Source organism: Solanum stenotomum, chromosome 1 (assembly GCF_019186545.1).
Source record: "Solanum stenotomum isolate F172 chromosome 1, ASM1918654v1, whole genome shotgun sequence".
Lineage (NCBI taxonomy): Eukaryota > Viridiplantae > Streptophyta > Magnoliopsida > Solanales > Solanaceae > Solanum > Solanum stenotomum.
The window spans coordinates 85,871,652-85,895,979 of NC_064282.1; the positions used below are offsets into that span (position 1 = coordinate 85,871,652).

A 24,328-nucleotide genomic window follows, 5' to 3' on the forward strand; every position below is an offset into this window, starting at 1 on the left:
TACCCGGTTAGAGTCCGTGGTCCAGCTTACTTATGTCCAGGCTTAGCTACAGTACCCGGTTAGAGTCCGTCGTCCAGCTTACCTGTGATCTGGTTTTGGCTACAGTACCGGGTTAGAGTCCGTGGTCCAGCTTACCTGTGATCTGGTTTTGGCTACAGTACCCGGTTAGAGTCCGTGGTCCAGCTTACCTGTGATCTGGTTTTGGCTATAGTACCCGATTAGAGTCCGTGGTCCAGCCCACCCGTGCCCGACCTTTGGCTACAGCACCCGGTTTGAGTCCGTGGTCCAGCCCATATAGGTTGACTCATTAGCTATAGTACCCGATTCGAGTCCGTGGTCCAGCTTGCACGTGGTGTCTTCCTAATTCCTCACTAAAGTTTCAGTTAGTCTTGATTATTCTCATCTGTAGGTTGAGATTTTGGAGGTTTGAGAGATTTCGATTAAAGTTCGGGACGTAATGAGATCTTGGAATATAATTGGGAATGGTTCAGTTAAAAGTCCGGAAATTGGTAATATTGTGATAGACCTTCTAGCTCCATTATTTTACTTCGACTGCCGGACTTATGGGGGTCCGTGCATGTGGTTTCTTTTATTGTGCACGAGCGTACCCGTCGGGTTTATGGGAGTCCGGCGGAGTTAGTTAGATTACTTGACTTTGTTGCCTGTACGCTCGTGTACATACCCACCTTTACTACCCTTTGCACTTGATGTGACCCTTTATTTGCATTTCAGTTCACTTTTGCTTATCTTGCTCAGTCGGCCTATGATGCCTACTGGGTACCTGTTGTTTTGGTACTCATGCTACGCTCTGCATCTATTTTGTGATGCAGGTCCGAGCACTAGTAACCAACGTTGATCGAGCTTGGAGTAGACTTATCTGGAGACGGGGGTGAGCACACGGCATTTTGTACTTTTTAGTCTCCATCTGTATATATAGACTTGTTTTCTTCCTTTCGAGACAGTCCAGTTTCTGTTGTCCACTTTTGGGACTTGTACTCATTTTGTAGTAGCTCTGTACTAGTGACTTCTAGGTTCTGGGAGGGATCTTTATTTGTATATATGTTTTTGGTTTGCGTCCGCCTGTTTATATTGTTATTTGCCTACTCTTGTTTAATTTCTACCGTCAGACCCATTACTTGTTGTTCCGGGTTACAGGTTGGCTTACCTGCTGGCGGGTTATAGTAGGTGCCATCATGACTTGATAAATCGGGTCGTGACAATACGTAAGCTAGCAACACAAACCTCGAAAGACCATGAGTAAGAAGACAAACGAGAAATACACCAAAAATCACAAACAATTAATGTGGTTCGGTCAATTGACATATATCCACAAAGGAGATGAAAATTTCATTATATAAATATAAGAGTACAAAATATCGAGAGAAATAACTTCACACAATTCACTCAGAATAAAAAGAGGTGCACACAAGTGTTAACATAACACTTGTGCCTCACAAATTCTTGCCCTGCACAAAACTCTCAAAGCCCCTAAGACTACACTAAGACTACACTGTGATCTGTAAATGTTGCTATGCAGAATGAATGAACCTCTGTTTATGAAGTCATAAACTTTTTCCTACAAGAAAAGGACTAGCCATAGATGAATTTTTTTTTATTTTCCTTCTAAAAAAAGAAAAAATTATTTGTGAAAAGAAACTCAGGGCAATTAATACCCAACACTTAATGGTACATAATTGTTCATTTGTTGCATTTTGATGTGAGTATTATTTTGGGTCAATTATTCACATTGAAGTGATGTTAATGTGGAGCATTTAAAAATAAAATAAAATGTGGAGCATTTGGTTTGTCCCTTGATGACATTATATGCCTCATCACTCTTATCAATTGTCTTATCAATTGTGGTAGAATGTGGTCATTGATTGTGAGTAAGTTTTGTAATCTCTTGCACATGATTTTTCTCATTATTCTACCTAATTGTTCTTGTAACTTATGTAACATTTGGATCATTCATTTACCCAATTTACCACCCATAGTCTTCCTAGTCATTGCAAGGAAGAATTTCTCACCTATAAGTCTATAAATAGTTGTTGCTTCCAAATGTACACGTAAGTGTACGTGGTCGCGCAAGTAATATAGTGACTCTAAAAGAGCCTGATTATCGAACTCAAAGAATTTGTCGATTAACTATTTTACTAAATTATACTGGTCTAATTATTTATTCAAGGGTGTCAAAAGAGTTTGATTTTTATTTGTAAATAAAAGAAGTATAACTTACATAAATCATAGTGTAAGGAGTAAATTACATCATATCCCTACTCTTTTTCTAATTACAATAATCCCTTAATATTTACACAATCTGGATACATAAATCATTATCCGAATACATTAATGTTGATACATTATGCATCAAGTTGTTACGTTGAAAAAGGTAAAAAAAATAGAAAATTCAATTAAAATCCCATAAATTATGCTTACATGTTTCTTCTTACTATCAATCAATCAGACGCAAATCCTAACAAAACCAACAAATTCAAAAAATCAAATTTCTCCATCCTATTCATCAAAGAACCATTCAAATTAGATTCAAATTTACCAAAAAAATGATAAGATACTTAATGAATAGTTATTGGGATAAACAATTTCTTTTGTGAGTCTCAAATCTATTATTGCAGGAGATCGATGAGATGAGGAAAGTCAACAAAACCACTCTTAAGATCCTTAATAGCAACATTATTAACATTGAACCCAACATTGTAACCAGGGAGTGCCTTTTGGAGAGCTTCGTGGTGCATCTCTACAAACTTGACTTCAGTTGTCAAACTAGTAGGTCCAAAAGTCAAAATCATACCAGGCTTGATCGTGTAACACCTTGCTATTTGAAAGAACGAGAATTAGAAAGAAGTAGTTTTTGGAAATAATCAAATTTGGAAAGTTTGACAAAGTTAAGCTAAGTTTGAGTTTTGGCTCAACTTCAAACGACCATAACTCCTAGCTCAGAATGATTTAGGTGTGATACAAGATACCGTAGGAAATATCTTTGAATTATACTTTCAACGCCATCAAGTTTTCTCATTTTTGAGTTTGTATGAGGGAGATATGCCCATTTGAAGTCGGGCTGTCTAGATAAGGAAAGTCAAAATCAGATTTTAAAAAGGTATTTTGGTCTTTTGCATACCCAATTGGTTTAATTCGTTTTTAGTGAATTAATTAAGGTCTAAATTGAATGGGTTCAGTTTACACAATTGCAAAATCACGCTAGGGTTTTAGAGAAAAGAACTCAAGAGGAGAAAAGAGATGAAAAGGTCTAGATTCATCAATTTCTTGAGGAATTGATTGCCGAATTCGCCAAGGATTTGATCCTACGAGGTATGTGAGTTCACATAGCGTTGGGTTTGTTCAGCCACGTGCCAAACATGTTTATTTCAGTATGATTTTTGTCCTAAAAGATTGAGAATTTTATGTTCTTGAATGTGTTCTGAATTGCTTTCGTTCTTGAATTTGGGATGGGATTAAGGAGTTCTTGAGAGTGTAATGTCGATTGTTAGAGTTTTTTTGAGTTAGATTCTAGTGTATATGTTTTGGGTATCTGGATCTAAAGAGAAATTGAAAAAAAAATCTAATTTAATCGATTCAAGATCAGAAAACAAGTTGAAAAGTTCGTCAGGAACACCTGGGGCAAAGCGCGCGCGGCGCGCCCTTGATGCGCCAGGGAGGGATGGCGCGCCAGCAGTGTGCCAGAGTACTAACACTACCCATTTTTCCTCGTTTAGCCCGTCTGAGTCCTTCTAAAGTGTACTAACACTTCCTATTGATTCTAACTACTCTAAACGACTTCTAAACATCTAGAAATAATCTGTAAACATGAATCATAACCTTGAATCCATAAATTCAAATTCAAGGGAAGTTAAGAGCCAAGTCTAGAGAGTTCCTAGAGTCATTTTCAAAAGTTTTTTGCAATTGCTTTAAACTTATTTTAAGACTTGAGTTTTGAGTTAAGTAAAGAGTAAAGAGTGAAGTTCATTTCTACAAAAAGAGTACATGGGGACTATGTATTCCCAAAGGGTAAATGTTTTCACATTTAAACAAGAAAGAAAACATCGATTTCCAACAGAGCCTTTGAGCTAATTTTTCAGTAAAGAGTAAATGCTTTCACAATTAAGCAAGAGAGGAAACTTTGATTTCCAAGAGAGCCTTTGAACTATGTTTTTGAGCAATAATCTCAAACCACAGAAAGAAGTTATGTTTTTAAACATATGAGTTAGTAATATTTTGGGAGTAGTATTTAACATCGATATGGGGGAGAGTTCAGCCAACTCACAACCCTGCTTTTAAACATATGAGTTAGTAATATTTTGGGAGTAGTATTTAACATCGATATGAGGGAGAGTTCAGCCAACTCACAGCCCCCATAAACCATGTAGCCATCATAGGTAGAAAAGGGTCATATTTTTTAGATGATTCCTTAGTGCCTTTTAGTATAGACTAGTGGATCCACTTAGTAGGTTCTATGCCCTTGGCAAGGTATAAGACGACCCTGGCAGCGTGAGGCAAAACATTGTATCATCATATAGCTCTAAAGTGATGGTTGTCGATTAGAGAAACTCCCATAGAAGTATTTTTTATTCTTATATACACAGAGTTAATTGTATTTTTTATATACATCCAGAGTTTATATTGTATTTTTGCATACATACAGAGTTACTATTGTATTTCTAAATATACAGAGTTGCTATCTATGTTTTAAAAGCTTTTCTTTATAATGCATTTACATTATTGCTTTATATTGAAATAAGTTAAGTTGAGCTCATGTATGTTCTTTCAGTTCCTTTCAAGCTTATGTCTGGTTTTAGAATTCCCCTCGCATGCTCATACATTCAATGTACTGACGCCATTTGGCCTGCATCGTTGTTATGATGCAGTTACAGGTAACTAGGATCAGCATCCAGCGCTTCATTGATTCTAGTTGAGCTTCAGAGTTGTTGGTGAGCCTCCTTGCTTCTGAAAGACCCCTTTTTATTACTCTGTTAGTTAGTTCATTAGATGTCGTGGGTCTTGTCCCGACGTCCATCTCAGTTGTTAGAGGTTTCATAGACAGTTAGTTAGTTCATTTGTCATTAATTTGTTATTGCCTTATGTTGAATCTTGTGCTGCCATCTTGGCTAGTTAAATGTTATTTTAAGACATTCTAAGTTATTTCATGTGTTATCTTTTGAGACTATTTTCTTGTTATTTAAGTCTTCCGCTAAGAGTTAAGCCAGGCCAAGGTTTCTCTTAGGGCCAGTAATGGTTCTTGAGTTTTAGTCTCGCCCAGGGTGTATGCTCGGGGCGTGACAAACTTGGTATTAGAGCACATAGTTCAAGAGTCCTAGGGAGTCTATGAAGTCGTGTCTTTAGAGTCCTAGTTATCGGTGTGAAGCATGTCACATCTATAATTAGGGGCTACAACATTTAGGAATTTTCTCACTTCTTTCATAGTACTTTTTTCGTGCGATAGAGTTCATCTCTATAAAGTCTCTTTCTAGCTCGTTCTTGTGCGTGTCTTTCAGTTGATCATGCCTCCACGAAGAGCTGTCCGAGGTCGTCTCGCCAGGAGGAATGTTGAACCACATGAACAAGGGGTACCTAATGAACCTGAAGTGCAACCCCAAGGAGAGGTCACTAATAATAAGTTTCGAGAAGCTATCCGGATGTTGAGTCAAGCTGTGACCAATCAAGTTGGACAGAAAGAGAATCGACAGGATGTGGCTGATACTTCAAGGATCCGTGAGTTCTTAAGGATCAATCCTCCAAGCTTCACTGGTTCAAGTGTCACTGAGGATCCAGAAAACTTTGTTGAAGAACTTCAGAAGGTTTTTGAGATTATGCATGTTGCCGATGCTGAGAGGGTGGAACTAGTTGCATACCAAATAAAGGGTGTCGCTAGAATCTGGTTTGATCAATGGAAGAAGAATCGAGATGATGGTGCACCACTTATGAGTTGGGCTTTGTTTGAGGAGGCCTTCTTGGGGCGTTTCTTTCCCCGAGTACTGAGAGAAGCAAAGGTATGAAAGTTCCTCACTCTTAAGCAGTATTCTTTGAGTGTTCTTGAATATAGTTTGAAGTTCATCCAACTTTCCCGATATTCTCAAGAGATGGTTGCTGACATGAGAAGCATGATGAGATTGTTCGTTGCTGGGTTGTCTCGTCTGTCAAGTAAGAAAGGCAGGGCAGCTATACTGATAGGAGATATGGACATAGCAAGGCTGATGATCCATGTACAATAGGTTGAGGAAGAGAAGCTGAAAGATAGGGAGGAGTTTCGAAACAAGAGAGCAAAGACAGGGAATGAGTCCGGGCAGCAAAAGAGTATCGCCAACCAGTCTTACTTCCAATAGAATCAAAAGGGACCTGCTCCACCATCTGCTAGTGCACCTGCACCAAGGAACAAATGTGAGTACAATAGTCAGAATTCACAGAATTTCAGAGCTAGACCTGCCCATTCTCAAGGTAGTATGACACAAGGGAGTGGTAAGCCTCCTGCATGTGCTAAGTATGGTAGAAGCCACTCAGGGGTGTGTCGTGATGGCTCCACTGGTTGCTTCAAGTACGGGCAGAACGGTCATTTTATGAGAGAGTGTCCTAAGAACAAGCAGGGTAATGGTAATGGGGGCAATAGAGCCCAGTCTTCTTTAGTTGCTCTACCAGACAGAGCTGTATCTAGAGGAGCTACTTCAGGGGCAGGTGGAAGAGGAAATCGTCTTTATGCTATTACTAGTCGCCAAGAGCAAGAGGATTCGAGAGATGTTGTCACTGGTATGATCCAAGTCTTTAACTTTGATGTTTATGCTTTGCTAGATTCAGGAGCGAGTTTATCCTTTGTAACCCCTTATGTTGCGATGAATTTTGATGTTCTTCTTGAGAACCTTATTGAGACCTTCAGTGTTTCTACACTTGTTGGTGAGTCTATTTTAGCAGAGAGAGTCTATCGCGATTATACCATTTCTATCAATCACAAGAGCACCATGACAGATTTAGTTGAGTTAGACATGGTAGATTTTGATGTCATTCTAGGTATGGATTGACTCTATGCCTGTTATGCCTCAGTTGATTGTAGAACTCGAGTTGTTAAGCTCCAGTTTTCTAATAAGCCAAGTATAGAGTGGAAGAGTAGTTCAGCAGTGACTAAGGGTCATTTCATTTCATCCCTAAAGGCGGGAAAGTTGGTTTCCAAGGGGTGTGTCTATCACTTAGTCTGAGTTAATGACTCTAGTGTTGATATACCTCCTATTCAGTCAGTTCCAGTAGTAAAAGAGTTTCCAAATGATATTCCCAGAGTCCCTCCTGAGAGAGAAATAGACTTTGGTTTAGATATTTGATCAAATAACGCTATCAAAGAAACATAATCTAGTTCTAAGAGTCAACGATCGTTAGTCAGTAGATAACCCAACTGAATGAGTTGGGGTCGAATCCCACATGGAGTGGTACATGTTTAAGATTCAATAGGAAAGTACGAATATGCTCAAGTCAATCATAGGAATAGACATTTACGATTAAAAACATAATTCAAGTTAAAGGGTGACGTGAATGTCAAATAAGAGGGGTTTTGGTTTTAACTATTAGATGCAACAACAACAAATAATACGAGAATGACAATAATGAGACGGGTTCTTGGGATATGATTGGATTATAGGATAAGGTAGACAAATGGGTGATTGTAACGGTTAGTAAATAGCTGTAAATTAGTGAATAAGCTAGACTTTAGAGGGGATAAATTTTCTCTCGAACAATTTACCCTGAATAAAGTTGGTTTCTCTCAAACACCAACAAGCATGCAAATAAGAACAGCCTACACTTTAGTCCATTCACTCTCTCAAGTTGAATGTGTGGAAAAGGGTTTAGGATTCACTCTCTCGAGCTGAACCCATAACAACCCAATACCCACAGACCATCAATTCAGTAATCTTGGTTTTAAAACCTCTCTCTCGAGCAAGCCAAAAACACGTAGGTAGAACTGCATTTGCAACTACAATTCTTTAAATTGAACCACAACTACTGATTGAAATCACATCTAAATAGCATTTAAACTAATAATTAGCAATACCCATAAACTAAATCAGCCCATAATCACACCCCAAGAATTGGGGTTTTAGCTAGACATCATAAAAAGATAGAAATCGTTACCAAATTGTGTTTCCAACAACTGGGTAAGATTAATTTTGTCTTTACAAAGGTCCAAATTGAAGAATCTCAAAGACTCACTTCCAATTTCTCAAAAATGGAAAACTTCAATTCTTCAAAGCTAAGGGAAAATTGTCTCCAAAACTCAGAGTTTAAACTCAAAAATTACTCTAATGAATGTTTAGAATAAAATTTGATACTAAACATAATGTTTGAAAATGTATTTATAGTCACCAAAAATATGCTGCAAAGGGCCATTTGGCGCAGTAAGTTGGGCTCAGCGATCAACTCAGCGATTAGTCATTTGGTCAGTTCTATCTCCTTTTTTCTTTGGCCTTCAACATCCTCAAGTTCTGTAACTTTTGGCAATCCAACACTACATCGCGGAGCCACTCGGAGATCTGCCGACTGCTCTTTTCTCTCACCAACTTGATTTTCTCCTTCAGGGCTTGGCACACTAGAACTTTAGGTGAGGTATTGGACATTCGGCAACTCACCAAATGGACTTGGCGTTCACCAGGTTCTCTTTTCTTCCTTCTTTCAGCTCGCTTCGTTCCTTTTTGCAAGTTAGTGTCCATGCTTTGTTCCTCAATCCAAATACCTGAAAATCAAGGGTTTTACATCAGTTATTGGCATGAAATAAGCATTTGAGGACACTAAACCTATCCAAATAAAGCCCTAAATGAGTCCAAATCTTGGACTCATCAAAAATCTTCCCGATACTCATCCTATATCTATTCCACCATATAGGATGGCACCAACAGAGTTGAAAAAGTTAAAAGAGCAGTTGAAAGATCTCCTTGAGAAAGGTTTTATTCGACCATGTGTCTCACCTTGGGGTGCTCCGGTCTTATTTGTGAGAAAGAAGGATGGTTCTCTTAGAATGTGTATAGATTGTCGTCAGTTAAACAAGGTTACTATCAAAAATAAGTATCCTCTTCCGAGAATTGATGATCTTGTTGATCAACTTCAGGGTGCCACTTGTTTTTCGAAGATAGACCTCAGATCAGGCAACCATCAATTGAGAGTAAGGGAATGTGATAATCCAAAGACAACATTCAGGACCTGTTATGGTCTTTATGAGTTCCTACTTATGTCCTTCGGTTTGACCAATGTGCCTGCAGCGTTCATGGACCTTATGAATAGAGTATGCAAGCCTTATTTATATATGTTTGTTATCGTATTCATTGATGATATACTAATCTATTCGAGGAATGAGGAAGATCATGATAGTCATCTTAGAGTAGTTCTCCAAACTCTAAAGGATAGAGAGTTGTATGCTAAATTCTCTAAGTGTGAGTTTTGGCTTGAGTTTGCGGCATTCCTAGGTCACACTGTTTCGGGTGAAGGAATTAGAGTTGATATTTAGAAAATTGAGGTAGTGTAGAATTGTCCTAGACCCACATCTCCAACTGATATTAGGAGTTTCTTGGGGTTGGTTGGATATTATAGAAGGTTTGTCGAGGGGTTCTCATCTATTTCATCTCATTTAACTAAGTTGACTCAGAAAACAGTGAAGTTTCAATGGTCTGAAGCTTGTGAGAAAATCTTTCAGGAATTGAAAAGGAGGTTGAATACTTCCCCAGTATTGACCTTACCAGAAGGTACGCAAGGTTTTGTTGTATATTGTGATGTGTCCCGAGTTGAATTGGTTGTGTGTTAATGCAGAATGGTAAAGTTATAGCTTATATGCTTCCAGACAGTTGAAAGTTCACGAGAAGAATTACCCAACCCATTATCTAGAGTTGGATGTCGTAGTATTTGCTTTGAAAATATGGTGTCACTACCTTTACTTTTCATTTACATTTAACCCTATTTTTCGTTTAAAATATGCCAAATATTAAAGAAAAATGAAGATTTTACATTTTTTTTTACTGTTGTAGCTTTATGATGTGGCAAAAAATCACTTCCTCACGCACCTAGTAGAGTGTGTTATCAACTTCTACGCCAGGTGGACAATAAAGGTGTACGCAATTGAGCAATAAATAAGTTCGGGGGGGTAATTAAAACGGAATATAGTTTAGGGTACACCGAATAAAAAGCTTCAAGTTCAGGGGGGTAATGAATACTTTAGCCAAACTCAAAACTTCCAAAAGTTACAATTTTTCAATCAAATTTCAAAATCAACTTCACAAACTGATCGGAAAAGACTCGTGACAACTATCAAAAGGGGTAAATTGGTAATTATAAAATTTCAAAAAATGACCTTCCGGGCCATTATATTATCCACCACTAAAAACTATGTTTGTCCTCAAACATAAAGCAAAAGAAAGTACCAGAAACTTCAAAAAGCTGAGAATATATGTCACACATGTCGGACTGCATCTCCCAGGATTCCTCTCCAACTGAACGGTGCTTCTACACATTCACTAAAATAATTTCCTTTGATTCGAGCTTTCGAATCTGCCTATCCAAGATAGCTATAGGCTCCTCCTCAAATGACAAGCCCGGACACACACCATTGAATCTAGTGAAATCACATGGGACTCATCCGGCACATATCTCCGCATCATGGGAACATGGAAAAAATGGTGTGCAAATGATAAGCTAGGTGGCAAGGCCAACTTATAAACTAGCTCTCCAACTCGTTCCAAAATCCAGAAAGGGCCAATAAATATAGGACTATTTCCCTTCTTCTTGAATCTCATCACACCATTCATGGGTGATACTATGAGCCAAACATGATCTCCCTCCATAAAATCCAATGCTCGAACACTCTTGCCTGCATGACTCTTCTATCGACTCTGGGTTGTCAACAGTTTACTCTAAATTAAGCGGACCTGCTTCATGGCATCTTTAAGTAAGTTTGTATCCAATGAGTTCATCTTAGATGTATCAAACCAACTGATCAGAGATCAACATCGCCTACCTTACAACGCCTCAAATGGTTCCATTTGAATATTGGAGTGATAATTGTTGTTGTAAGCAAACTCCACTTCAGGAAAGTGATGATCTCAATAAGCACCAAATTCAATTACACACGCTTGAAGCATGTCCTCCCACACCTGAATCGTGCGCTCAGGGTGAAAAGTAGTACTCATGTTTAACTGAGTACCCAAACCATATTGTAAGGACCTCCAAAGGTGAGAAGTGAACAGTGAACCTCGATCGGAGACAATGGAAACTTTCACCCCAAGTAGCTGAACTATGATAGAGTAGATCGAACCTTTTTGCCATATACATCACTTGAACTGGGATGAAATGAGCATACTTGGTAAACCTGTAGAATCATCACAACCATCAACGGTGGTACGCAAACCCATAACAAGATGATTCTTTTATGTCAATCATGATGTAGTATCACTTGCTAGCTTCTTGAGTTCCCTTTTTTTTTGTTTCTCCGGCTCATCCAAGAGTGTTTGTTATTCCTAACTAGCATAAAGGTTAAGGTTCCATTAAACTTTTTCTAGATAGGAAGTTCTTATTTTGCATGGTCACAATATCAAGATTGGAACTAGAAAGTTATTGTAAAGAGAATTTAGGATTTACCATTTTCTACATAGTTTGATCTTCAAGGGTTTTAGTGTAGCTCCCCTTTAAGTTTGTACTTTGTTTTTACTTTAATAAAATTCAACCATCTCTAGGTGGTGTCGTTTGTTACAAAAAATGTTGCCTTGATTGTTAAATGAGTCGGCATATGTTATGTTTATAGTTAAATGTGTTAGCAACATAATCTTTAGGTATGCAACTTATTAGTATTACAACTTTATCAGAAAGTGAAAGTACATTAACCTATTGTATCCGTCCATTTTCACCAAGGCAAAAGGCAAAGCTGAGTGAAGTCTCACTGGTCCAAGTTGGATGGAACTTAGTCAAACCAATGGAATATCCATCGCCAACATTAACACAACCATAGCTAATTGATGCACCCCAATAGATAGTAGAACTAGTGTTGAATGACCACAAGATTTTTTCCAAAAAGAATTCCATTGACTATGGTGATCAGCCCAGGGGACATATCATTGTTTGGGTTTGCAATGATCCATATAGGATTTGGCATGTGTTTGCATCCATTGCCATGCACCCATCTGTTGACACCCAATTTTGGCTCTCCACATCTAATAATAATATATATGTTATGACATTTTTATAGGAATACAAAAAGATTTCTTAATTATTTATTTGACTTGATAAATTTATTTCACAAATGTCATTTCTTACAAAATTAAATATATTATATTACTACTTACTTTCTCATTAATAAGTGTCGTTCTTAAGAATCGAATCTATTTTTTGTTCAAATATAATTCCTTTTGTCGCAATAGATATTTTTCGTGCATTTATTAAAATTAGAAAGCTTAGTTAATTAATGATTTACTAATTTATATTAATTTTAAGAGTGACTAATTTTATCAAATAATCTAGTCTTGCAAAATAATTATCTTTAATTTAATAAATTATGACTATTTAATAAAGAAGTAGTTATAATTTAAATGAATTTAATTTGAGCAAATTTAGCAATCCAAGTCTTCTTAAACCGGTCAATCCGTGTATGCCACGTAGGCGAGCACATGGATTGTGCTTCTTTAGCTTAAATCTTGACCCTACGATTAAATCTAATGGTCCTAGTTAATTAAGCTTTTACCATTATTCAATATATATATAACTTTTCCTTTTAACTTCTGATTTATTTTAACCGTCCGATCAAATGATCGAACGGCCCAAAACAAACAAGACTTTTCTTCTCTTTCTTTTCCAAGACCATCGCTTCAACTTTTCAGCATTTCAAAAAGACGGTACAATTTTTTTTCCTTTCCCAGAAAATCTTTGTTCCCAGACGCTCCTTCAACTTTCTCCTTCCCCATGGCCTTCACTGCTTTGTGTCATGTCCCACCACATCACAGTGAAATTTTGTGTCCGAATAGGGGCGGAAGGGTCTAGAGTTGTGGAGAGGTTTCCGGAAGACTCTAGAACCCTTTAGATTATTCAAGAAGGCTAGAGAATTCCCTAGAATTCTCTAGAATAACTTAGAAGGCAATGGAAGGTCCTAGATAGTTTCCAAGAAAGCCTTAGAATTCTCTAGAATGTGTAGAGAATCTAGAAGAAGGATTAGATATTTTCTTGGAAAGCTTTAGAATTTCCTAGAATTAGTAGAAGATTCTAGGGAGGGACCAAAGTGTAAATAGTTTAGGGACTTGTAAAGTAAATATTAATTACATTTTAGTCCCTAGGAGGTAGTATAAATAGAGGTGCCCCTCATTTGCAAGGCACCATCCAAGCAATCACTCAAGTGTAAAGCAATCTTCCAAAGCAATACAAAAGCCTTCTTCCAAAAGCTCTCTTTGATCTCTCTAAGTCTTTCTTAGCATTCTCTTAGCGATCTTAGTTTCAAAGGGCTTACTTGAGCTTACGAGATCTTGAAAGAATAGTGAGTAAGTTGTCAAGTGCCGCACGGAGCTTTAGCAAAAACTCTAAGTCTGTGACATTCGTCCCATCAAAGAACGGCCATGAACCGCCGAAAAACAACAATTTCCGGTGGTCCCTTATTTTATGTCTCGTCCATCAACCTTTTCTGATAAATCAGACCCCTACGCCCCCTACACCTCTGTTCTGGCCGGGTTTTTGTTCGAAATATTTTCAAAATTGGTGGTTTAAATTAGTCCAACAGATCAAAATCTGAAAAGTGATGATTGATTTTGATATCAAGTTGCAACTCTCTATTTTCCAGCATTATTTTAGTTTTCAAATTCGTATTTTTTGAATCCGGTTTTCACCTATAAAAGGGTAGGTGTCTTCCCATTCGAGGGGGGGCAAGGAACAACCATCGAGAAAAAGAGAGCAAGGAATCAAGAAAACGGATAGGAACGGGATCGGGGGATCAATATCCAAAAAGAGAGAAAAGATCTGAAAATTAGATCCAGGAACATCTAAAAACAATTCAAAAATCGATCAAGTTAAAACATATCTCATTTTTTAGAGTTCAAAACTTTTTCATCTTTTGGTCCTCCTGTTTTGACTTTAAATTGGAATCCGAAGAAGAGTGATCGGAATCCTTGACGTTGAAGCTCTTGTTTGCTGCCCCAGAAAAGGTACATTTTTGTTACTCTTTCTCCTTTATCTTGTTTGTTGCGAACAAAAATGATCTGAGATGTTGTATGTGAAATAGTGAACTGTTAATTTGAATCAATGTCTTATTTTCGCCATGATTTATCTTATTCTTAAAATTATTTGAATCACTGTTTCGTTTTATTCAAAATAGTCTGAATGTTCATTGTTATAGAACCTCATTATGTAAGACAAATCTTTGTTCTATTATTATCGTGCTTATTTTCGAATACAGATCCATAGTTGCTGCCTGGATTAGTAAAGCTTCATTTTTTTTATGATCGTCTTGTAGAATGAATGATTCTTTCATTTATATTCATTTGGTCATCCCTTTTGTTATTAGAGGTTGTCCAAGTTTAGTTCGGTTGTGTCGTTTTCTGGGAATTGTTGGTACTGTTTTGTCGCTTGCTGCTAGATAGTATTATGACATGAACATGCCTCGTCTAAGTTATACTTGTCTAAACACATACAGTTAAGACCATTAGATTCATCCTAATCTGTCTTATTGCGCCGTTCTGTTAGCTTTAGTTGATCACATTCACCTTTTAGCTAAAGATCTTTAAGTTAAATGGTTTGGAACGTACTTGCTGCCCAAATATCTGTATGTTAAACATTTTGACATGATTTGATGAATATTTGCACGTTAAAAGCTCTCTCCCTGAATCAACCAAGTTTTAGGAATGGTAAAATATTTCCCCTGTTTTCTTTTTTTTATGGCAGCATGTTACTTTTGCTGTCGTTTTGCTTTGAATCTATCGGATTGATCTTAATACGCATTAATTCCTAAACGATTAAGTCGGTTGTTTGATTCTCTGCGTCTGTTTTGTCTGGGACTGGTGTTTTCTAAAGTTAGTAACGAAGAAGGAAAATTTATTTTTGCTCAAGAAATAATGTGAAGTAGACAAGACCTGTAAGTTTTTTTTTTCTTGTCTATTTGGTGTGCTTCCAGTTGGTTTTAGTTGTTGTCTCTCTTCTCGTGATATCTTGACATAGGATAGAACACGAACGACTTCATGGATGTGATGCCTCTTTCTCTGTTTTGGTCTAAATATGCATCATTTACTTTGCTGAAATTTCGCAGATTTCAGTTTGCACATAGTTGTTATCTTATGTTATTATGAATCTGATTGTTTAAGACTAGTCTAGCTCTACTTAATAGTCGGCAGAAATATTTATAATATCCTTTCTCTACTTCTTAGAAATTGGTTCTAAATGCAGATTATGTCTATTCTTTAGAAACTATGTGTGTTATAATTGTTTGCTTCTCTTGCTAGGCTCAATGGTTGAATAAATACTTCTAAATCATATACTCCATATCTAACTTTACATGAATCTTAGAAAGATATTAAGTTGTAAAAATCATGTCTACTAATGTGTTTGTTGGTTTAAGTTGATTCAAATTTGTTTTACCAGGCGCCTATGTGAAGCTCATTTTGATTTGCTCTTCATAAGTTTGAAGCTCATTTGCTAATTTCTTTTATCTTATATTTGCACATGTACACTCGGGAGCGCGTTTGGAGTTATATATGACTCCATCTCTGCCCAAACCGGAGAAGAGACTAATAGCCGCATAAGCTCATGTCTAGCAGCCCATTTTCGCGTCAATAGCGTCCAGCGCTTCCTCCTTATTTCAAAGCTTCGAATTTCTTTTATATATGCATATATTTATATTGACTAACGTTTTACACGGTGTTTTGCGCTTATATTTATATTTGCTTAGTTGTGTTTGACTTTGTAAACCAACCAAGATTGGTAGTAAGACGTAGTTATTAACCCTCCACATCCCTTTAGATATTTAGTTTATTAGAGTTATTTAATTTAGAATAACATTTTCCAAAGTTTCACTTGTTACTTGATGCATTTTTGCAGTCATAAGAACATGATTTTTAAAGGAGTTTTTATTTGGGAATAATATTTTCAACTGTTGTGAACTTATTTTCAGATTTTCTTTTTACAAACAAGTATTTAAAATACAAGTTTTAGCAACTTAAAGTTTCATATTTTGGGTCTCAAAAGTACAGATTTGGTGGTTCAATGTGCAGATTTCAAGGTTAAATATATCACTTTTTCTTGAGAGTTTAAGAGTGGTACATCAATCACCAAAAGTGCAGCGTTCCTAGCTCAAAAGAGTGCCGAATTTAAGCTCAAAATGGGCTTGATTTGAGTACACAAAGAAAAATGCAGATTTTTGAAAATTAAAAATTGCAGTTTTTTGGCTCTAAAAGGTGCAGATTTTTTTTTTTTATTATTTTTTGAAATTAAAACATCTTAGGGCTTCAAAGTACAGCAAGTCATGTATTAAAAATCACTACCTTGAAGACAAGAATACATTTTTAGAACTTATAAAAATAAGAATGTAAGTTGTTAGATAAGTCGCAATAGTTAGGCCTACTTTATATTTTTTGACATCACTCCTTTATGAAGAAATTATATTTACTATCTCTATTTTATAAATCACATATTGTCAAAATATTTTAACTTCTTAACATGTTATTTCAAGATTTTAGATATGTCAACGGGTTCAAAATACAAGGTATATACATATATATTGTCATACACGCAAAGGTATGAACTTTATATTTTTCTCTACATAACATATTATCCTTATTTATTTTTATAAGTTATAAATCCCTACACTTTCATATACATATTAGCTTACTACATATAATCTATTGTCAATTTTTCAACATATAAATAAATAATAAATATTCATATGTTTTAAACAACCTATGTGTACATACCATATTCAAGATCACAAACTTTATATAATATTTTAACATTTAGTATCATTATTATTTATTGTATTTGTTTATTTTTAGAAAAACTCCATTTTATGTATTTTTTATTCAAAAACATATTTTACACATACTACTACATATTTATACTCGGTTATTATCTCATTTTTATTTTCCTTTACTTCTTAATTTTATATACAGATAAAACGACAAATTTTCATATCATTTGTACAAGTTTTATATAGGACACATCTATAATTTTTTTAACATATAAAATTGTCATACATTTTTAGTACATTCATTCATTTATTTTTTACCATATAATAAACATACTACTATTAATTTTATTTGATAGACATACATTCGTACCTTCTATTTTACTCTTTTTCTTAAACTAATAAAATTTTACTTACCATTGATTTTAAGGCAAATAAATAAACAAGTTTTCCTAATTATATTTTCCTAAATTGAGTTTAAGGACTATCCTCGGATAGGTTCTGAGGGGTGCTCAACACCTTCCCCTCGAGTAACCAAAACCCTTACTCAGAATCTCACTGGTTTCGCAAATCAAAACAGAGTTTACATTTACATATTTTAAAAAATGGTTTTCCTAATATTTTCCTTAAAATTTAGGTGGCGACTCTAAAACAAAACAATTTTTTTTTCCAAAATCAAAGTGCCAGCCATATTATGTTGTGAACTGTTTCAGCCGGTTCGAAATAGGGTGCGACACCATCCACCATGTGTTGTTGTTTGAGTTGAAGGTGTCAGGATGAAAGGAACTATGTCTCCATTGACTATGTTAGTGTAAACTCACCCCCCATCTGTAGTTGTACCCCATATTCCTCCTCCCTCCAAGCTCCCTCGTCTGGCTTTTCATATCACGCGAATTAATTTGTTATAGAAGGTTATTACCATAATAACATCCTTAGTCATCATAGGACCCATGAATGCCACATAAATAAATCAGAACTCGCACTTAGAGAATTTGGTATATAACTCCTCATACTTTAGATTCTGAAGTGACTCCTCAAATGCCTCTCATGATCCTGCTTTCTATGAGAATAAATCAGAATGTCAGAAGTAAATATTGTTGGGTTCTGAAGGTGATTAGGGCGTCATGCGAAAGCTTATAATTTTCAAATTATATGACGATAAATTAGATGACAAATACGTATACTAAAAACTAATATTATTATATGAAAACTTATATAAAGAAAAATATTAAAACTGTAGAGAGATTAAATCTCCCCATAAACAAGATTGTTAAACGGCTACATTGTGGATCATATTGTGTTATGATATCCGAATAGGGATCTTCAATTTATAGATCTCCAAACTTTTCCTCTAAGGAAATAATAAACCAAATATAGAAGAAAATTATATTTTCCTTTCAGAAAAAGTTCAAGTATTTATGGTAATACTTTAACTTTTCTTTAAGGAAAAAAAATAAATTTCAAATAAGGTAAGAAAATCATGGTAAAACCCTAACAAATTAAATACAGTGACAAAATAATCCAAGTAGTGTCTGAATACACCATTCATCGACTCCAAAAATATTGTTAGTGTATTTGTCAACCCTAAGGACATGACCAGAAACTCATAATGACCATAACCGGTCTTGAAAGTTGTCTTAGGGCAATCCTCAACCCTAATCTTCAACTGATGATAACCCCACAAATCAATCTTCTAAAACACAGAAACACCTTGAAGCTAATAAAAAATCATCAACACATGGTACAAGATACTTGTTCTTGATAGTCAACTTATTCAACTATCGATAATCAATGCACATTGTCATAGTGCTATCATTTTTCTTCACAAACAACACTGGAACACCCCAAGGGTAGACGATTGATCTAATAAATCCCTTGCTTAGCAAATCTTGAAGTTGCTCCTTAGTTTCCGTCAACTCTGGTGGAGCCATATGATATGCTGGAATAGGAATGGGTGGAATGTCCAGCTCCAAATATATGCCAACATCAATTTGCGAATGCCGGCATAAATTCCGCTATTTTATTACTTCTGATTATTTCCTTGATATTTTATTTGTGTTTGAGGGACTGGATTACATACCGACGTGGTAGGCGTAGGTTCCATCGTGATCTTGGATTTTGGGTTGTGACACCTTGATAACTAAAATGAGTTATAACATATGCTATGTTGATAGTTAAATAAGCTAGTATATTCCATTTCTTTAAGTTGATGCTTTTATTCCAAGTAATGTAACGTGAAGCATGATCATTAGGTAGGGAAACTTATTAGTATCATCACAACTATTATCAGAAAGAGAAAATACATTAATTTATAAATATCTATTAATTTCACACAATGCAAAAGGCAAAGAGTGAAGTCCCAGTGGTCCAAGTTGGATGGAACAACTTAGCTAGACCAACGGAATATCCATGGCCAATAAAGACACAACCATAGCTAATTGATGCACCCCCATAGATAGTAGCACCAGTGTTAAATGTCCATAAGATTTTTCCATTACTGGCATCCATGGCATAGAGAGGTCCATTAGGTGCCACTGATCCTGCAAAGAGAACTCCATTAACTATGGTGACCGGCCCAGGGGACGTTTCGTTGCTAGGATTTGCAGTGGTCCATAGGATTTGTCCTGTGTTTGCATTCATTGCCACCCATCCACCAGCTGTTGTTGTTTGAGTTGAAGGTGCCAGGGTGAAAGGAAGTCTGTTTCCATTCGCTATGTTAGTGTAAACTCGCCGTCCATCTGTGGCTGCACCCCATATTCCTCCTCCCTCCGCACCCCCCGGTCCTGCTTTCTACATCACACAAATTAATCAGTTATAGCAAGCTATTTACTTTATTTCTTATGTTAACAAATGAAAATACTAATTGATATGATGTGAAGAGTACTTAAAGATGAACTTTCTAGTTGTAAAACTTTACCTTAAACCAAACAATATTTCCGTTGTTGCGATCAAGCGCCCAAGCAAAGCCACTTTTCTGCACAGCCACCACAACATCGCGAAATCTTCCATTTGAAAATATGGTTAGCATCATAGGCGCCTCTCCAAAATCAGCATCCACGTTAGGCCCCGGTGGGCAATCAGGATTATTAGGAACCAAACATGCGAAAGTGAAAACGTCGTAGCCACCAAGCTGTGTAGCCCACGCAATTTGTCCAGAATACAAATCCAGTGCAAGAATTGAATCAAAATGAATATCTTTACCAATACATTGATCAGGAACAGCTGGTGGCGTTGTTCTGTTTTGTGCTGCTTGGCATTTCAGCACTTCTGGTGGAGCTGAGTAAAGATTTCCAGTTCCTACATAGACATGTCCTCTGACTATGTCAATAGCTGGGCTGCTTCCCCATATTGCTGCACCGGAATAGCCTCCGAGGCGCCCGCCATTGTCTGGAAGTGTATAGGTTTGCCATATAATTGCACCAGTTCTAACATTTAGTTTTACTAGGCTGCCTCTAAATATGCAGCATTGTGCAGCTGATGGTACCGTATTCTCCACTGATGATACTCCCACATAATATCCACTGTCAAGAAAGTTGTGGACAAGTTTAGTGTCCTAGCACATGACTTAATTAGGCTTAATATGTCATGTTGCTCGAACCCTTCAATAATGTTACTGCACTTATGTCAGATCCTCTAAAGATGCATAGTTTTAGAAGATCTGATACACCTAGTGATTGGTTTGAAGAGTCTGAGCAACAAAACTAAGACATTAAAGTTCATTCTTAATGTAAACAACATATCCCTCGCTAAAATGATGGATTATCAAAAAATTATTAGCTACAAACAATTTAGATTGGATTAGCAAAGGTGTCTATAGCTAATTTCAATTTGTTCTTTATGTTTAAATTTTTTCGCACTACTATTAAAATTTATTATTTATGTTGTGGCGAAGCTAGGAATTTGAACATAAAGATTGAATTTTGTGCCCAGTCAAACATCATTCCATAAATTGGGGCTGGGGGAGAGTAATATCTATGCTTCCTTGAAATCAATTCATAAAGCAATAAGCCAACTACAACAACATATCCACCATAGTCCCACAAAGTAGGGTCTGGGATAGAGCGAACACAAACCTTACCCCTATCTCAAACGTAGATAGGTTGTTTCTGATAGACTCTAGACTCAAGATTACACAACAACAACTTCAACAAAATATACGATAACCAAAGTACAGAAAACAAACCGATAGTAATAGATATCGAAGGACACAAAACTAACCCCAAGTGAACTGTTCCTGATTGAGTGATAAGAGCCAGAGGCCTTGGATCAAGCTGAGTGGACCAAACAAGTGCACCTGTTAACCTTGTTACTGCAATCACAACAGCAGGTCCATAAATCCCCACAAGTAAAAGATCATTAACCACAACTGGTGTTGCTCTTGACACTGTCAGATTCACAGTTCTTCCTGGGGGTATGGGCAGCCCAGTGAGCCTTGTAAGATTTTGTTGCCATATGAGTCCTCCAGTTAGTGAATTCACTGCATACAGATTTCCATTCCATGATGGGAAGTAAACTACTCCATTTGCAACTGCTGGGGTTGCTGTAATGTCGAATCCGGGTAGGAATTTCCACTTTAATTTCAACCTGTTTATAGTTCTTGGGCTGATCAAAATTTCTCCAGGAGCTGACCTTCTGTTTGTTATGTCACCACCATGATTCAACCACTGTATATTCAAGTCAAATATGCAAAAAGTTAGTGAACAAATGATTTAGTTTCTAGTCCCTCTATTCCAATTTATGCGGAGGTAGAGTTAGAATTTGAAGTTTATGGGTTCTGAATTGTCACCATACTCACAGCTCATCTTTGTTACTGGATTAACGATTAAATATTTGTACAACACAACAACGAACAACATTTACAGTGTAATCCCATAAGTGGGGTCTGGAAAGAGTGGTGTCTATGCAGACCTTATTGCTGCCCTGTGAAGATAGGGAGGTTGTTTCTGAAAGACATTAGGCTCAAGTAAAACAATTCAAAGAATGTTTGAAAAAGAAATACATTAATGATGAAGTCATGTTGAAAATACTAGACAAAGAATAGCTACAACAACAATAACATGATACCGAAGCAAAAAAGACAACAAGTCATAATAAAAAATGTCGAGAGATAATAGAAGAATAGTAATATAATAGTAAGGGAAACTAAATTGTACACTAACCTTCTATGTTAATCCCTGACCTTCAAACTCTCCTATCTAAGGTCATATACTTGGTAAGTTAAGGACTATCATGTCTTGTGTAATCACCTCCCCAGTGCATCTTTGGCCCACATCTATCTCTCCTCTAACCCCCACATCCAACCTTTCACTTTTTCATTGAGGCATATTTTTTTCACATGTCTGAACTATCTCAATCTCACTTCTCTCATCCTATCCACCACAAAGACCACTCCCACTTTGTTCTGAGTATCTTCGTTCCTAATCATATTTAAGCAAAAGTCATTGAATTCATCTGAATCTGTAAGCAACATTCTATACCTCTACTCCTAATGTAATCGAACCGAATAGAAATCGATAACTCGAACCGAAAAAAAAGTTATTGGTTTAAACAGTATTTGGGTTATTGGTTTAGTGGTTTTGATAACAGTATTGATTTTTTTTGTTATCAGGTTATCGTTTCTTAACTCTTTGAGGTTTTTTCTTAACGGGTTAACCGATAACCTGATAGTAAATTAGATAATTATATATAAAGTCCTTGACTTTTTTTTTTTTTTTAGAGTTTCCTACTCTTTTTTTTTTATGTCTCAAACACTTGGTTATTCTACAATGTAAAAGTGTTTGCTTTTGAGCAAAGATGTAACTTGTAAACTCATGTGCATGGTTTATTTAATTTGGTTTGTCACCTTGTTTCTAAGTGATTTTCAATATTTTTTTTGTGTCAAATTTTAACGGTTAAACCGATAACGAGCAAAAACCGATAAGTCAATATCTTAATGGTTCTATAAGGGTTTAGCATCTCTACAAACCAATAACCAATAAGTCAAACCGATAAACTTCAAAATCGAACCAAATCGATCGACACGCAGCCCTAATCATAAATATATGCTTTTTTGTGGTACATTGTCATCGGAAATCTGGAATCAAAGTTAAATTATTTTCAAATACAAAATAATTTAAATTTGCTTTTTTCGAACAAACCAAAAAAAAAAAGTATGTCGTACAAATTGAAACTAAAAAGAGTACTTACTTCGGCAGATGTATGATCTATAACAAGGCAAAATGTGATTATCATAAAGGAAACAAGTTTTCTATGAGTTGAAGCCATATGCTTTATAATAGGAAAATGGTCAATATTTTAAAGGAATACATGCAAGTATTTATAGGCTTATATGATTTTCCTTTTACCTTTGTTTAGTGTGTGAGTTTTTGTCTTATTTGGGGTACTATACTAGTAGTTTAGAAAATGATGTATATGCAAATAAACTTTTATTTGATTTTTTTGTTTCAAATGCAAGATCTTTTTTACACCAAGGAGATTGAGATGTGTGTCTATCAAGTGAGACAGTTACAACAAATTAAAATTAAAAATTATTGGGAAGTATAAAGTATTATAACGAATTCTATGACATTAAAAATAATCTTTAGTCACATTTAATCAATGGTAATAATTTAATTATCGCTAAAAATTATTTTTTAAAGGCAATTAGTACTCTTGGTAAATATCCCTAAAGTGGATCCAATGAAAATTAATAAATGTCGATAAAACTTTTTAATGCTTTTTGTTAAAGTATATATATATATATATAGCCGTTATAATTTGTCTTTATTATAGTGTAAATCACATGTTTCACCTTTTAAATATTTTTGTTTTTTTCCTGTGCGAAAAAATAATTTGTTACGAAGTACATAAATTGAAAGCCCAAAAATTCCAAGGGACAGTTTCCAAGAAATTTGTTGGGGCGGCTGGATGGTGAGGTCTAATGCCACTATAGGTCCCCAAGTTTTAGGGGGCATTTTCTAATAATAGTATGTATATATGTTATTTTTTAAAAAAATATATATTTTCCAAAAACATAGTATAGGAAGTAGAAACTACAAAATATTTACATTTTTCATCCTAAAATAATTGGTACATTTTAATTTTTAAGAGTCAAATCAATTAATTTTCAGAGTTAAATTAAATTAAATTAATTTAATATATTAAAATTGAAAGATTGATTTATAAACTATGCATCACAATTTTTCTCATATTAATATGACAAAAAAAAGTATCTCAAAGTATTGGTCAAAGTATATATAATTTGACGGTCTAAAAACAAACATCACAAGTGTTTTGGAGTGAAGAGAATATAATTATTAAAAAAAGACTTTGAAATTGTGAATGATATTGCGGTTGAAAAAAACTTGGTAATAAGAATAACTTATTTTGGATCCCTACGTTACTTCTGAATATAATTCCTTTTGGATATTTATAATATTTGATAAAAGACTTGGT

The 24,328-nt window shown here is 35.6% G+C and overlaps 2 protein-coding genes and 1 long non-coding RNA gene across 3 annotated transcripts in view; 1 reads left to right on the forward strand and 2 right to left on the reverse strand.

Moving 5' to 3' along the window:
• The window catches only part of LOC125864367 (sphinganine C4-monooxygenase 1-like), a 752,368-nt gene extending 734,817 nt beyond the window's left edge, over positions 1 to 17,551 (reverse strand). Inside the window, exon 1 of the mRNA XM_049544356.1 lies at positions 17,540 to 17,551. The gene's annotated coding sequence lies outside the window, so the exon portion shown is untranslated. The remainder of the gene's footprint in view (positions 1 to 17,539) is intronic.
• LOC125864666 (uncharacterized) overlaps positions 1 to 24,328 on the forward strand; it is a 173,168-nt gene that overhangs the window by 997 nt on the left and 147,843 nt on the right. The gene's annotated exons all lie outside the window — the stretch shown is intronic.
• Positions 19,074 to 23,197, reverse strand: LOC125863993 (uncharacterized). Its single transcript, XM_049543951.1, has 4 exons — positions 23,081 to 23,197; positions 21,113 to 21,558; positions 19,812 to 20,415; positions 19,074 to 19,684 (listed from the first exon to the last, which is right to left on the reverse strand). Exons 1-4 carry the CDS (start codon positions 23,156 to 23,158, stop codon positions 19,223 to 19,225), a joined length of 1,590 nt encoding a protein of 529 aa, XP_049399908.1. The 5' UTR covers positions 23,159 to 23,197; the 3' UTR covers positions 19,074 to 19,222.

What these genes read in the sequence shown, in the direction of transcription:
- LOC125863993 (XM_049543951.1), bottom strand. Translation starts at nt 23,158, where the DNA reads ATGGCTTCAACTCATAGAAAACTTGTTTCCTTTATGATAATCACATTT. An exon ending in TCAGGAACAGTTCACTTGGG is followed by an intron (nt 20,416 to 21,112) that starts GTTAGTTTTGTG and finishes CTTTCTTGACAG; the next exon opens with TGGATATTATGTGGGAGTAT. An exon ending in GAAATATTGTTTGGTTTAAG is followed by an intron (nt 19,685 to 19,811) that starts GTAAAGTTTTAC and finishes TGTGTGATGTAG; the next exon opens with AAAGCAGGACCGGGGGGTGC.